Genomic DNA, 14780 nt, shown 5'->3' on the forward strand with positions numbered 1-14780 from the left:
ATTCATTACACACCTTCATTTCTTCTATTCATTTTGACTGTCTTTGGACAGTGCCAACTATCAACTGCCATGTGCCAACTACACTCCTCTCCCACCCACAAGGCAGTGGGGTAATACTCTGTTTATGTTCTAGGAATTTTTTCCAAGTGTTTAGACTCTTTGGTATCTAATAAACTTTCCTAAACTAGAAAACAAAAACAAAAAATCATTAAAAATTAACCAAGTGCCCAACTGCCTTGAAATTTGGTTGGTGGGTGGCACCAATGGAGACCAACCCACCACCCAAATTTGGTGCCCCTAGGACCTTTATAAGTGGTTTGAATCTATCTGGATCCAAATCGAATCCAAATTGAATCTGGGGTGATTCGGGGGGACAGATTCGGACACAAAACAAATCAGGGGTGATTCAATTTGGGCACAAAACGAATTGGAAAAAATCAATTTGGGCACATCCCTGTCCTTTGACAGCTACATTTCTCCCCCTTGTTTTTCATTAGTCCAACCTCAGACTAACTTTCAGAAGTATGTAAGAAGGGAACAACATAAACACTTTCCCCAAATGGACCAAACATTAAAATAAAAATACATTGTAGCAATCTGGAATATACTAAAGTTACATTTTAACATTTTTTCAATCCATTTTTGTGGGGGCTTAGCTTTGGTTTGTCTCTGAAAAATCCATTGTTCCCCCGGACTCTGGATAGACCACTGCCTAAGTTCCCAATCTGTTCCATTACTTTCCAGAACTACCCAACCAGTATCCTGTCCAGTCTATTCGTTGTTCCTACTGAGTAGCATCTTTCCACCAATTCAGAGGTGCTATCCCTATCTTCTCATATTTATGTAGTGCACCCTCGTGATATTCTTCTGAAATCTCTCCAACTCTCGTTTCCAAAGCGCCCTCCTGACTCTCAGCCTTCCTTCATTCTTCTTTTATATATACTTTCAACTTATTCCTGTGAACTATTTTGCTTACTCCCCTAGAGGCATCTCTTATCACAAAAACTGGAGAATTGTCAGAAGGGATTTCAACCACTTTAAAGATATTCTTCTCTCAGTAACCTTCCAGTTTATCTCTCCTTTCTTTTTTAACAACACATAGTCCCCTATTTTAATTTCCGGAGCTCTATCCCTCTACCATAGGTTTGTTTTCGTTTTTCCTATTCTCTGTGCTCATTCTTGCTTGTTTGTACAGAGTCTGCAACTTCCTGTGATGACATCTCACCCAGTCAACAGTGTTGCTACCCAGATTCTCCTTCCCCTTTTCTCCCAGAGTAGCAATGCCAACAGACAGCTTCTCCCTTCTTTCAAACATCAGATCTGTTGGTGCCAACCCAGTGGAGCTCTGAATAGTATAGTTATGAAGAAATATTACTTCAGCTATGTGTTCTGACCAGAGTTTTCTTCCTTCCTCTGTTAACCCTGTCAGTAAGTTTAATATTGTCTGATTCATCTTACCCATTCCTTGTAGGTAATAATGGGTAGTATGCAACTTCTTTATCCCATAGAACCAACACAATTCCCTAAATAATTGAGATTCAAATGCTGTTCCTCTGTCAGTCAGCACTCCCCCCACCCCCCGCTGGATATAAAAAAACTTGTACAATTTTTTCAATAAACGCCTAGAGCAGTAGCTCGGCAGGGCTTTCCTTCACAGGTACAGCAATAGCAAAGTGAGTGAAATGATCTATTGTGGTCAGTAGGTACTGATATCTTCTGGTACATATGGTTAACTTGAAATGATCTAGGGCCACGAGCTCCAGTGGTCAACTAGCAATGATGGGTACTAGTGGTACTTTCTCCATTTGTGAAATATTTTTCTTCAAGGTGCACGTCTGGCATCTACTAATCCAATTCTTAACATCTCTTTGAAGATCTGGCCAATAGAACCAACGCCTCAAAATAACTTCTGTGTTTGCCATTCCCTAGAGCCCAGACTGGTCATGATACATTCCAATAAAAGAGAAATGGCCTCTGATGGAACCACCATCTGATATACTCTCTCAGCAGCCTTCAGGTGGATAATTACACAAACTGATTCTGCACCTGTAACTTCTGCTGTTTTTCAGTAAATGGACATTTTATTTATTTAGGTGTCTCTCATCCAGTTTTCTTCCAGCTTCCTTCAAGGCTAGCCATCTTTTCATACAGGTTGATATTTTCATCCTGATTCTGTATGTCTACCCAGTCCTCTTCCTTATTCACTAGGCTAGCATATGGGGCATGGCCACAACTTCTCCCCTTCATCTTTGTTCCAACATGCCCTCATAGCTTCAGTGAAATGTGCACTCTGTTGGGCTTCTCCACATCCTCATCTGCCTTCTCTTTCTCAGGTGGTCCCCCTAACTGGGATAGGGCATCCACATTTATATGATTTTTGCAGATCTAAACCTTGCACTGAAATTAAAGTTTTCCACACGAGAAAATCACTTTTGTTCCAGTGCCCCCAATTTTGCTGATCCCAGGCAAGTAAGAAGGTTATTATCAGTAATTACCTCAAAAGGCACTCCTGTCAAATAATTCCTGAATTTCTTGGTAACTGCCCACACCAGGGCCAGTAGCTCTAATTTGAAATAACTATAATTCCCCATATAACTCTGTTTTCTTTAGGCATAAGCAATTGTATGTTCTCTCCGTCCCTGCTCTTGAACCAATACAGCTCCAAGCCGTTTGGAAGTGGTATTGGTATATAGTTTGAGTGGCAACGGATAATCTTAAGTAAGCCAAAGTTGGAGCAGAAATCAATTCTGCTTTTATGTTCTCAAAAGCTTCCTGACATTCCTCAGTCCATTGGATGGCCTGATTTCATTATTCACGCCTTGAAGGAGATCAGTTAAGGGTCTTACTTTCTTGGAGAAATTCTTAACAACTAGCCTACCTGCACAGAACATCTGTGCGTTCTTTGGGGCCGTCTGCTCCCTTCTGCCCCACTCTCTCTTGCCCTCCCTCCCCCTCCCTCCTTCCCCACACTCTCTTGCCCTCCCTCCCCCTCCCTCCTGCCCCACACTCTCTTGCCATCCCTCCCGCCCCACTCTCTCTTGCCCTCCCTCTCTTGCCCCCTCCCTCCTACTCCCCTCTCTTGCTGCCTGCCCTCCCCTCCTGCCCCGCTCCCCCTCCTGCCCCACACTCTCTTGCCCTCCCTCCCCTTCCGTTCCTCTCCTCTTCCCCCCCCCCGCACTTTGCATCTTACCTCAATGAGTGGCGAACAGGAAACCTTCTCCCAGGCGGCGAAGTCCCATCGTCCATTTCCCTCCCACCCCGGCCTACAACGGGAGCTGGGGCTTCGCGCCATTGCCTGTTTCCCACTCACCCCTCTCGCCAGCACCTACTCTGGCCGTCCTGCTGCCACTGCCTCCCGTTCCCACTCCCCGCGGCCAGGCCAGGCTGCGCTGCCGCTGCCTCCTTGTCCTTACCCGGGACAACCTGGCCAGGCCGTCTCGCCGCCTCCCGGCGTCCAGCCAAGCCCGCCTCCTCAGGCTGTTTTGTGGCCCGATGCTACCGTCCGCTGCCATTTTTCTTGCCCACAACTCTTGCCCTTTGGTGGTAGAACTCTTGCAACCTGTTGTGAGAGTTCCGCTACCAAATCCTGGGCACGTATGCCGGCTAAGTGAATTAAATATATAGATTTTCTGATAATTATTGGGAATTCTCTGTGGTAAGAGAATCCCTTTTTCATTATAGCAGAGTGCACAGAAGCACAACACAGCGGAATTTACTTAGGCATGTGTGTATGCTGAGAGTAAAGTAACTTGGAGCCAATTCATAGTTTCTAATCAATATATAAGGCATTTATTAAGGAACTCCATTCTAGATAGGAAAGTGAGGAGTTAGGATCTCTAATCTATCTATCTAGCTGGATGCAGATGGATTCTGCATCTTCTCTGCACACATGGTGCAGGGAGAGGAGCTTGCCATGTTGCAAGGTAGAAAGACAGGTAGGGAAGAGAGAGGAAGTTAATTCCTAAGAGTACCAATCTACATTTCAAAAGGGATAGTGTCAGAGCAGTAGAGAAGGGATGACCAATGTCTTGACCCTCTAGCCCTCTGACTCACTAGTCTGTCCTCCACTGTCTGAGACAAGAGACAGCGCAAAGTCCTTAACTTCCAACAATAATAATATTGTTTTGCTTGTCGCATGGTTTCTGCAGTTCGCCATTCTTTGACTGCCACGACTTTTCCAGGGTCAGGTGCCACACCCTCCAATAACGTGATGTGCCCTAAATACTGCACTTCCTCTTTGAAAAGGAAACATCTGACAGGTTTCATCTTCAGTCTTCTCTGACCCAGTCTACTAAATACTATATCCAGATGTTTCAAGTGTTCTGATTTTTCAAAAATAGTTCCATATCACCCAACTACAGAAATACAGATTCTAAATGTAAATCCCTAAACATTTCTCCATCATTCAAGAAAAGGTGGCTGGAGCATTAACTAAGTCCGAAGGGCATCCAAAGAAACTTGCAAATTCCCATGGGGTGGTGAATGCGGTCTTCTCTCAATTTTCTGCTGCTATTAAGATTTGCCAGTATCCACTTGCAAGATCTAATGTAGATCTTAGCAGAGTGCAGAGACCCTAGAGCATCCTCCACCCTGGGCAGAAGGTATGCATCCAAATGTGTCACCTTATTCAGCTTTTGATAATCCACACAAAAGTGAAGCTTTCCATCTTTCTTCTTGACTAACACAGTAGGTACAGCCCAGGGACTAAAACTCTCTGTACTTACCTCTGTGCTTGCCATTGCACCAATTGTTTCACTGGCTGATACAATTTGGGAAGGATGTTTCAATAGGCCGCTTTGATAGGAGGATGCATAGTAGTAACAATTCTGTGCTCAGTTCGCACTGCCTTTCCAAAATTGCTGGTATGTTGGGAGAACATTGATCTGTGCTGACATAAAATCTCCATAATGGCCTTTTATTGTTCTAGGTTAAAATTGTTCAAGGAGACAATTATGTTGCTTAATGTTTGGTCCTTTTCTCCTGGGTCATCTTCTAGTGCCATCTGACTACACATTCATAACTGCGGCAACATTTCTGAGTTGCTATCCCCGTTGATTGCCAAGGCCTAGTCGTAAGATTACAGTTTGCAAAGTTGTGTAGCCTCACTAGAACAAGGCCATCCATAACACCTTTCCACCAAATTTCTCCTCACCCTTCAGTGGGGTGTGTGTGTGTGTGCACACGCTTCAATGGATCCCTTGTATCCATGTTTGCTGGACTCTCATTTGTCCTCTCTCTGATTCTGTTCACAACAACAAAAGAATGTGGCAGGTGGAAGCCACAGGTTCATTAAAAGCAGAGAGTCCAGACAATGCTAATATGGAAAAGAGGTTTTTTATGTTTTGAGACCTTAACATTTACAAAAGTTCAAGCCAAACATTCTCCCCACTTTGATGTCAGCATTCAGTTCAACAGTATCCACACCCAATGTCCCAGTTGCTGCAGAGCAGCCATTTGAAATCTTGTACACTAGAGTGTGTGAGACACTTGTGTGACAGGCCTCCCTCTCCTGCCTACTCCTCATGACCATTCTGTCCCACGCTGATCTCCTGGCAGTTCACCAACACAACAGCTCTTCACTTCTCCCCTTCTTCCCTCTTTTCCATTTGCCTTCTTCCTCTTCTCCTCTCCCTTCTTCTCCAGCCTTCTTAACTGCCTCATTCCCAACATTCCACACCCTTGGCAACAGTTGCTTAGACCCTGTTGCCTGGATACTTCCTCCGACATCAGCCACACAACAATGTTATTTCTCTGTGTAAACTGCCCTGAGCCATTTTTGAAAGGGTGGTATAGAAATCGAATGAATAAACAAACAAAAAAGTGTTTGTTCCTGTTCAGCTGCCTTTTCTGTTAAGCAATGTCACTATTAGGCTACTTTTTTAAAAAAATTGGGTGAAATAAAATGGCCTAAATTTATGTATCATTTACTTTAGTTACATTTTAAAGCGACTACTCTTTCTGCTTGCTCCATGCAATTATCTTCCAGAGCAGTTACTGTACCCTGACTTAAACATGACTGCAAGTACTGAATAAGGAGCTCCAGGTGAGGTCTAGCTAGGCCTCTAAAATAGCAGTAGTGTGGTATCCTTTTAGTGTGTGTTTAGCATTCTCTGTGCCCCTACAGCTTTTTATATATGTTTTGCACAACCCTCAAATAGACTAGTCAGCTTTTCTTCAAATAGGTGTTTCCTCTATTCTTAGATTCCTATTTTCTGTTCATGAGTATGTAGGAGTATCAAGTTTTTTGTGTGGTTCATTCTATAATCTATTTTAACTAAAAACAAATGTGTTGACAGTTAGGGTGGTTCAACAGGTATAATATTGGATTTGGAGTTTGGGTTCCAGTCTTAATTCCTCTGTTAACTCACTGGATAACCCTGGGCAGACTGCATTTTCACAGCCTAAGTTCCTAATAGGAATAATAGTGATTTTCTAGAAATGTGGTCAGAGCTCTAGGTCTTTATGCATATTGATGCTGCGATAGAAATTAGTAAGCAGGAGTAATTCTTAAAATTCTGTTTCTGATTGAATTGATACAAAGTGAAGAGTAAATCTCAAGAGAATCAGGTTGTTGTTCCAAACCTCTCGAATTAATTGTTCAGTTTTTATACCGCCTTTCATAAGACATCCCAAGGCGGTTTACAAAAGTTAAAATACAATAAAACTCCATAAAAATCACATTTAAAACCTTAAAATCTGTTAAACAGTAAAAACCATAAAACATAAAACCACCACCATAAAAAAGACAAGCAGAAGCAGGAAAGCTGAGATACCTTGCAGCCCCTAAGGGGTAAAAGCTTTAATAAATAAAAAGACCTTTAGTTCTTCTTTTGAAAGCAGCCACAGATGTCACAGAGTGGACACTCACTGGGAGAACATTCCATAGTATGGGGGCAAAAACAGAGAAGGCCTTGTCCCACGTGCAAAACAATTTAGCTTCTGCCTTCTCAAGAAAAGGACACAGCTTGCACACTAGCCGAAGCTGTGCAAAGGCACCTCCACCTGAGCATCCAAAAGCAGAGCTGGGTCCAGCAACACCCCCAAGCTGTGCATTTGCTCTTTCAAGGGGAGTACAACTCCATCCAGAGCTGGTTGAATCGCCCTATTCCATTTGCCTTTTCTACTCACCAGCAGGACCGCCATCTTGTCTGGATTTAACTCAGTTTCCTAGATTTTGTTGAAGTTTGTACCTATATTGATAAAATAGTGTGCCAGATATATCTTCTGGTCAGTTCCTGTTTCTTTTGAATGTTGGTGAACAGGGAAGGCAACTTTCTTCCTTTGCTCCATTTCCTACCTGGGACATTCAGGGCTTGTGGTCTTAAGGTGAGGAGTCAGTTTTTCACCAGACTAGACAGCAAAGGAATAATAGCTTTAAGCGGGGTGGGGAGAATACGGGGAGTATTTTTATTGTGATGCAAAGTTTAGCTCTGGGCAGACATCAGGTGGGATTGTGATCAGGATTGTACTCTCCTGCTGCCTCTATAATGCAGTTGCCCTAATTCCACCTGATGTTTATGTATTTGGCTTCACATTTAGACAGGAGCCTGAATGCTTCAGGCCTGATACGCATAAACCTTATCTAGGTGGTCTGTACTCGTTGATATTGTGGCATCCAGATCATTGGTCTGAGCCTGCATGTGTTGAGCTCTGTGTTTTAGTCCCAGTGCAGATGTTTAACCCCACACAATATAAAGAAGGCGGCAAGCTGACACCATATCCAACCCCCCATGTTATGATGACGATGTCAAATATTTATATATCAGTCTTAAACCAAAGTTCTCAAAGCAGCTTACATAGAAAAATAAATAATACATAAATAAGATGGTCCCCTGCCCGCAAAGGGCTCACAATATAAAAAGAAACATAAGGCAGATAACAGCAACAGCCACTGGAGGGATGCTGTGCTGGAGTTAGATAGGGCCAATGAAGATCTTATGAAGATCTGTACAAGGCTAATATATTCTTTTTGTGGTGGTATTTGTACTAAAATGTATATTATTACTAATTCCTATCTGTGTGCAAGAGTGTATCTTCTTACTCTATCCTTAAAGGTCGGCTAAAGATACTAAGCTGGGTTTTGTATCTTTGTAGGAAAACATAGGAAGACTGGAAGAGATGTGGCAATTAAAATCATTGATAAAATGCGATTTCCTACTAAACAGGAAAGTCAGCTACGCAATGAAGTGGCCATTTTGCAGGTACAAAGATTATTTTAATCTATTACTTCATGGTAATAAATTTCTTTGACATGATACTGTGACTAGGTGAGCAATCAGAGGCTCAAAATGTATGTAATTGTGTGTGTATATGTGTGTGTATATTTATTTATACATACATACATACATACACACATTTTTATACTGCCAGCACTTGCATCTCTGGGTGGTTTACAATTAAAATCATTTAAACATTAAAATCATTTAAAACCAAAATAAAAAATAAAACCATAAATCTAATTAAAAGCCTGAATGAATGAATGTGTCTTCAGTGCCTTTTTAAAAGTTGCCAGAGATGGGGAGGCTCTTATTTCAACAGTGAGCACCTTCCAAGTACAGGGGCAGCAACATAGAAGGCCCATTCCCAAGTAGCCGCCAAACACAGACAAGCCTCTCCAGATTATCTTAACAGGCGGTGGAGCTCATGGTGAAGAAGATGTTCTCTTAAATACCCAGGGCCTAAGGTGTTTAGGGCTTTATAGGTAATAATAATCACCTTGTACTTTGCCTGGAAATGTATTGGCAGCCAGTGTAGTTCTTTCAACACAGGAATAATATGGTCTCTCTGAGATGACCCAGAGACCAACCTGGCTACTGCATTCTGGACCAACTGCAGTTTCCGGACTACGTACAAAGGCAGCCCCACATAGAGCGCATTGCAGTAATCCAGCCTAGAGATTACCAGCATATGTACCACGGTTTTGAGGTTGTTCATCTCAAGAAACAGACGCAGCTGGCGTATCAGCCAAAGCTGATTAAAAAGCACCTCTGGCCACCACCTCAACCTGGGACAACAGGGAGACGTTTGGATCCAGACTGCATACATGTTCCTTCTGGGGGAGCTGTTTCTTCTATGGGAGCGTGACCCCATCCGGAACTGTAAAATCAAAATTGTCTCCTGAGTTCTGACCCTGCATAATAATACCTCCGTCTTATCTGGATTCAGCCTCAGTTTGTTATCCCTCATCCAGCCCATTACTGCTTCCAGGCAGGCATTTAGGAAGTTTATGTCTTCTCCTGATGATGCTGACATGGAAAAATAGATTTGGGTGTCATCAGCATATTGATAACACCCTGCACCAAATCGCCTGATGAACTTTCCCACTGGTTTCATGTAGATCTGGAGCCCTGAGGGACACCATACAAAAAATCAAATTTTGAAGAACAGTCTCCAAGAGACACCATCTGGAATCTGCCCATGAGATAGGAGCGGAACCACTGCAAAGCAGTGCCTTCCACCCCAATCTCCTCAGCCATGGAAGAAGACAGGCCTGTAGTTGCTTAACTCTGAGGGATCCAAGGCAGACTTCTTCAGAAGTGGTCTAATGATTGCCTCCTGCAGACAAGGAGGCATCCCACCCTCCCCCAGAGAAGCCATGTTGGGCAAGGGTGGTAGGCCGCACCATTCCGAGCAATTTGTCCACATCCTCAGGAGTAACAAATTGAAATTGATCCAGGGTCATCACATAAGAGGAGCTGCTGGAAACCTCAGCATCAGACTCTGTAACAATTGTGGAGTTTAAATCTAAGTTGGGCCAAATATGAGAGATTTTGACCACAAAAAAACTCATTAAAAACATTACAGTGAGTAATTGTTGTTTCCAAGTACTGATTCAGGGAGGAAGGGGCGCACATTAGCCCCTTCACAACCCTGAACAACTCCGCCGGACGTCAACTTGCAGATGTGATATGGGAGCAAAAGAATTGCTTCTTTGCCGCACGTATTACTAGAGCATAGATCTTCAAATGCACTCTATGTAGTAATCTGTCGGATTCGAGTCAAGTCTCCCTTCACTTGCGCTCTAGCTGTCTACCTTGCCACTTCAGCCCCCATAGTTCTTTTGTATACCAAGGGGCCAGTTTAGAAGCAGGTCGGAGCAGATGCTTAGGAGTGATCATGTCCACTTTCCTGGTGAGTTGATTATTCCAATTTTCCACCAGTGTGTCGACAGGTCACTAGCAGAGCCAACACTAAATTCCCTTCTTGGAATCCTGTTGGATTCAATAACCTTCTCAGGCGGACCACCTTAATAGCGCCCCCGTCCATGTAGAGGTGGGAAGTGGTTGTGAGTCCAACCTTAACCAGATGGTGGACCATCCATGACAATGGGAAAATCACAGGAGTTCTCACCCATGGAAAACCACCCTGTTCAGAGTAAAAGATCAGATCAAGCATGTGAGCAGCAATATGTGTCGGTCCTGAGACCACTTGGGATAGGCCCATAGTTGTCATGGCCGCTATGAACTCCTGAGCTGCCCTGGACAAACTGGTCCCAAACTGAACATTGAAGTCCCACAGCACCACAAGCCTGAGAGACTCCATCGACAAATGCGAGACCAAGTCCATCAGCTCAGTTAGGGACTCCATTGGGCAGCAGGGCGATTGGTACACCAACAGAAGTCCCAGTCTATCCCTGGTCCCCAACTTAGGTACACACATTCAATATAGTCAGACACTTCGACAGGGATCCTGGCATGGGAGATTTTGTTCTTTTAGACCACAGCCACTCCACCTCTCTGCCCACGTCCTCTTCCCTGCTCCTAAGCAGAGTACCCTGGAGGGAGAAGCTGGAACCAGACTGGGCCACCAGCCTCCCCCAACCAGGTCTCTGTAATACATACCAGATCGGCCCCTTCATCCAAAATCAAATCATGGATGATTTCAGGTTTATTCTGGACCGACCTGGCATTACAAAGGAGCAAGACGAGGCTCTTTGGGTAGTTGGCATTGCTTTCTGGTAGGACAGCTGGAAGGAGAAGCAGCCATTAAGTTTCTGATTTCTCTTCCCTCAACGGCCTGCTGACCTGTCAGTGTTACTTCTTCTGTTCCCCACCACCACTGGAATAGCTGCCCCATAATCATTGGATACACCCCCTGTCTCCCCATCTCCAGACAGACCCAGACACATTAAAACTCAGCTCACCCAGGATTTCAAACAGAAGCCAAATTAATATACCCACCTACCTTTACACACCACGAGGTATTCTGAGCTAAACAGCCTGGCCCTCACCCTCATTATCCCCCATAGTGGCTTCCCCAAAGGGGCAATCCCCTTTGGTGGCGACCCCACCGGTGGTGACTCTGCTGCCACAGGCAGTGTTCCTATTGCCCAGAATTGGGCAGGTTACCCCAGGAACTGCTGAGTTACTCACCCTTGGCCCCAGTCCTGCACACACTCCCCACAGATGTTCACAGAGGCAGCAGGCCACAGTCTCACAGGAGAAGCAGGTGCAGGCAGGTAGGAGCAGAAAGAGCCAACAACACCCACTCAGTCTCTCAGACCAGGCAGCACTGAATGGGAAGCAGATGGACTCTTCCTCTCCTCTGCTGGGCTTTTTTTTTAATGCACAGTAAAAGTCCAGATATATCTATTAGTTAGAGGTGTGCATGAATAGTTTTGTGCAATATGATTCAACCTTGAATTGAATTGCAAATCATCAAATCAGCTGGCAATTGCTGGCCAGTTCGACAAATCAAATTGAAAATTTGCAAAAGAAATTGTGATTCGTGCATAGGAATCTCAGATCACCCCATTGTTCCCCATGGGTAGTTCCTAGGGACACCAGAGTGGGTTGGGTGGGAGGGCTACCTACTACCCAGCCCAGAAAATAAATGGGCAAGCAGGTGATTTCTAATGTTTTTAAAACCGTCCCCCCAAAAGCCCATAGGATCCTATGAGGTTTTAGGATATAAATAAATTAAAAATCGCCCACTTGCCCATTTATTTTCTGGGTTGGGTGGTAGGTAGCACCCATCATACCATACCACCTGATGGTACCAAACAGCCCTGAGCCATTTTTGGAAGGGCGGTATAGAAATCGAATAAACAACAATAAACAACCACCCAACCCGCTTTGGTGTCCCTAGGACCTACTCATGGGGAACAATGGGGTGATTCGAGTTTCCTAATCCTTATGGGCGAAACAAGCAGAATGTGACTGCACACATTTTGCAACCCTGCAGAATAGCAGCAGCATACATAGTCCCTTCCAACACAGAACACATTTTGCCAAACACACAGTCCAAAGGTGGCCAAAAAAGGAATCACTGACCCAGAATCCACTGCCAGCCACAGTGCCTGCACTGCAGTAACATCATTGGCACAAGTTGCTCTGTCACGCACAATTATGACTCCTTACTTCAGCACTGCCACAGCACAGCAACACCTTTAGCAGTCAGCAAGCACAGCCATAAGCTCAACTACAGCAACATCTTCAGCCACATTTTGACTGAGTCAGTACACCTTGCATTGCGGAATTCAGATTGCAGAGCAGACCAGAGCAGTGAGTGAAACACAAGTTATTCTCAACGCCAGACATGGAGCTCATCACAGCAATCACCAAGAAATATTACAGACACACACCTCTGAGCTGTCACTGTCCATTTCTTGCCACAACACCATCTCACAAGCAGACCAAACAACAACTCAGAGAAGGAAGGCTGAGATTCAGCAAAACCAGATAATTATAGCAGCAATCGTCGTTAGCACAGCATATACTCATTGCTGAGAAAAGAAAACAACAAAATCAAACCTCCCTTGATTTCTTCTTCCTCTCCTTATGTAAGGGCTCTCTCTGCCTCTCAATTCCTTTGCATACATTCTGAAATTCCCTCCTTTTTCGTTTCCCCTTTGTCAATCTGAGATCCAGCAAAACAGTTATAGCAGGAATAGGTAGCATAGCATATACTCAGTGCTGAGAAAAGAAAACCACACAATCAGATATACCTTCTTCCTTTCTCCTATCCTGATGTATCCTATTCTTCATAAGGGCTCTCACTCTATCTCCCAGTCCCTTTGAATACATTTTGAAATTTCCTCCATAAGTCTCCCCCACCCCGCTCCAGCCAGTGGGGGCACAGTTGCCCATACCAACACTTGATATGAATGACAACAAGCCAACCAAGAAGCAAGAAGATCTCAAGCCAATCGGAAGCCAGTGCCAGAAAACCAGTGAGCAAGAGGGAAAAGCCTGCCAAAATGGCAGCTGAAATCATGCTAATAGATCCGTGATGAATTGGGGCTGATTTTATTCTACCTCGAATCAGCCCCTTCATTTAAGGCTTTAAGGATTTGAATCATGGTTGAATCTGTGAATTGCCCCCGATTTGCTTGAATCAAAATGCACATCCTAATATCAATGTACTGGAAACATCCATTGCCTATGAGGTCATTTGATAATTGTTAGGTGCAATTTCTGGTTATTCTCACATCTGCATTTGTAATACTCCTGTTTACATTTGTCTCTTGAGCAACACAGTAAAGTGATTAATGTATTGTTTTGTCTTCTATAAATATTGCTAGGAGTTGCTTGAGTACTTACTAAATAGTAAAAATATAGCTAGTACAGTATCCAGATCAAACAAGATCTGTCCATAGTCACTGTTCCCTCTAAGGCGTGCGCATGTGCGTGCACTCACAAGTTTTTTGATGGCTGCTCAGTTAGTTTTATATCTTGCTCAGGTTGAATCAGGAAGGCCCCATTCTGAATGCACACATGCAGGTGTGCACATGCTGCCTTGATACTGCCACCCAGAACAAAACTCATTCCGCACAGAGATGAGAAAAATTAGAGGAACCACTGTCTGTAGTAGATATATTCTGACTTATAGTACACAATGGTATAACATTTTTCAAGTCAATATTGTATACTTACCTAGAATTTGCACCATCCTGGGATTGTAAACCTGGAATGTATGTTTGAAACTCCAGAAAGAGTTTTTGTTGTGATGGAAAAACTTCATGGTGATATGCTGGAGATGATTCTCTCTAGTGAGAAAAGCCGGCTCCCTGAAAGAATCACAAAGTTCATGGTTACCCAGGTAGGTGCTCTGCTTATAACTGTTAGTACATTTCTGTCCAATACTGCCTTTTGCTTATACATGGCAACCATTTTATTAAGAGACTGAGATTCAGATTTGTATCACTACTTACTAAGAACCTGCCTCTATTCCAACAATTGAATAGTGATTTAACTTGTGAAGCTGGGTGACTGTTTTCCCCAGCTCAAAAGTCTTAAAAAGAGGGGAGTGAGAAGACTCTGTGGAAGCACTTCAACTACAGATATTGCACATGGTTTTAAAGCAAATTTTGACCTTCATTGTAAAATCCTGAACCTTTTTGCCTACCTGATAATTTGGTACTGAAGTAATTTTGAACATACTTTTTTCACTTTTTAGATACTTGTTGCTTTGAGGAATTTACATTTCAAGAATATAGTGCACTGTGATTTGAAACCTGAAAATGTACTATTAGCATCAGCTGAGCCATTTCCTCAGGTAAGGAATGTCTATTTGATGCTTTTAATTTCTGTAAGTGGAAAGTTAGGCTAGGTTTTTAATGAATCCTTTGTTCTTTTATGAGTGGAAGAAATGTGATAGTGTTTCCATTTTAGATAAAGCATTTTTTGTACTTTGGCCATATCTCATAAAGACATGCTCATGTTTAAAATAGTTGTAGGTATCTGAGTGAATTGTTGCAAAGCCCACAAACTAAAAATGTTTCTTATGACTTACAGTACTTAGCCAGACCATGTAGTGTTTTTTCTAATAAAATAGCATCT

General features: G+C 43.4%; 1 protein-coding gene across 5 annotated transcripts in view; it reads left to right on the forward strand.

Moving 5' to 3' along the window:
* The window catches only part of PRKD3 (protein kinase D3), a 138697-nt gene that overhangs the window by 96124 nt on the left and 27793 nt on the right, over window positions 1-14780 (forward strand). For all 5 annotated transcript variants that reach the window (XR_008317700.1, XR_008317701.1, XM_053302847.1 and 2 more), the window contains 3 exons: window positions 8095-8201; window positions 13879-14040; window positions 14398-14496. Coding sequence is in view for 3 of the 5 variants with exons in the window: in XM_053302847.1 (XP_053158822.1) it covers window positions 8095-8201; window positions 13879-14040; window positions 14398-14496 (368 nt within the window). In the remaining 2 variants the exon portion in view is untranslated. The remainder of the gene's footprint in view (window positions 1-8094; window positions 8202-13878; window positions 14041-14397; window positions 14497-14780) is intronic.

This window comes from Hemicordylus capensis, chromosome 1, assembly GCF_027244095.1.
Source record: "Hemicordylus capensis ecotype Gifberg chromosome 1, rHemCap1.1.pri, whole genome shotgun sequence".
Lineage (NCBI taxonomy): Eukaryota > Metazoa > Chordata > Lepidosauria > Squamata > Cordylidae > Hemicordylus > Hemicordylus capensis.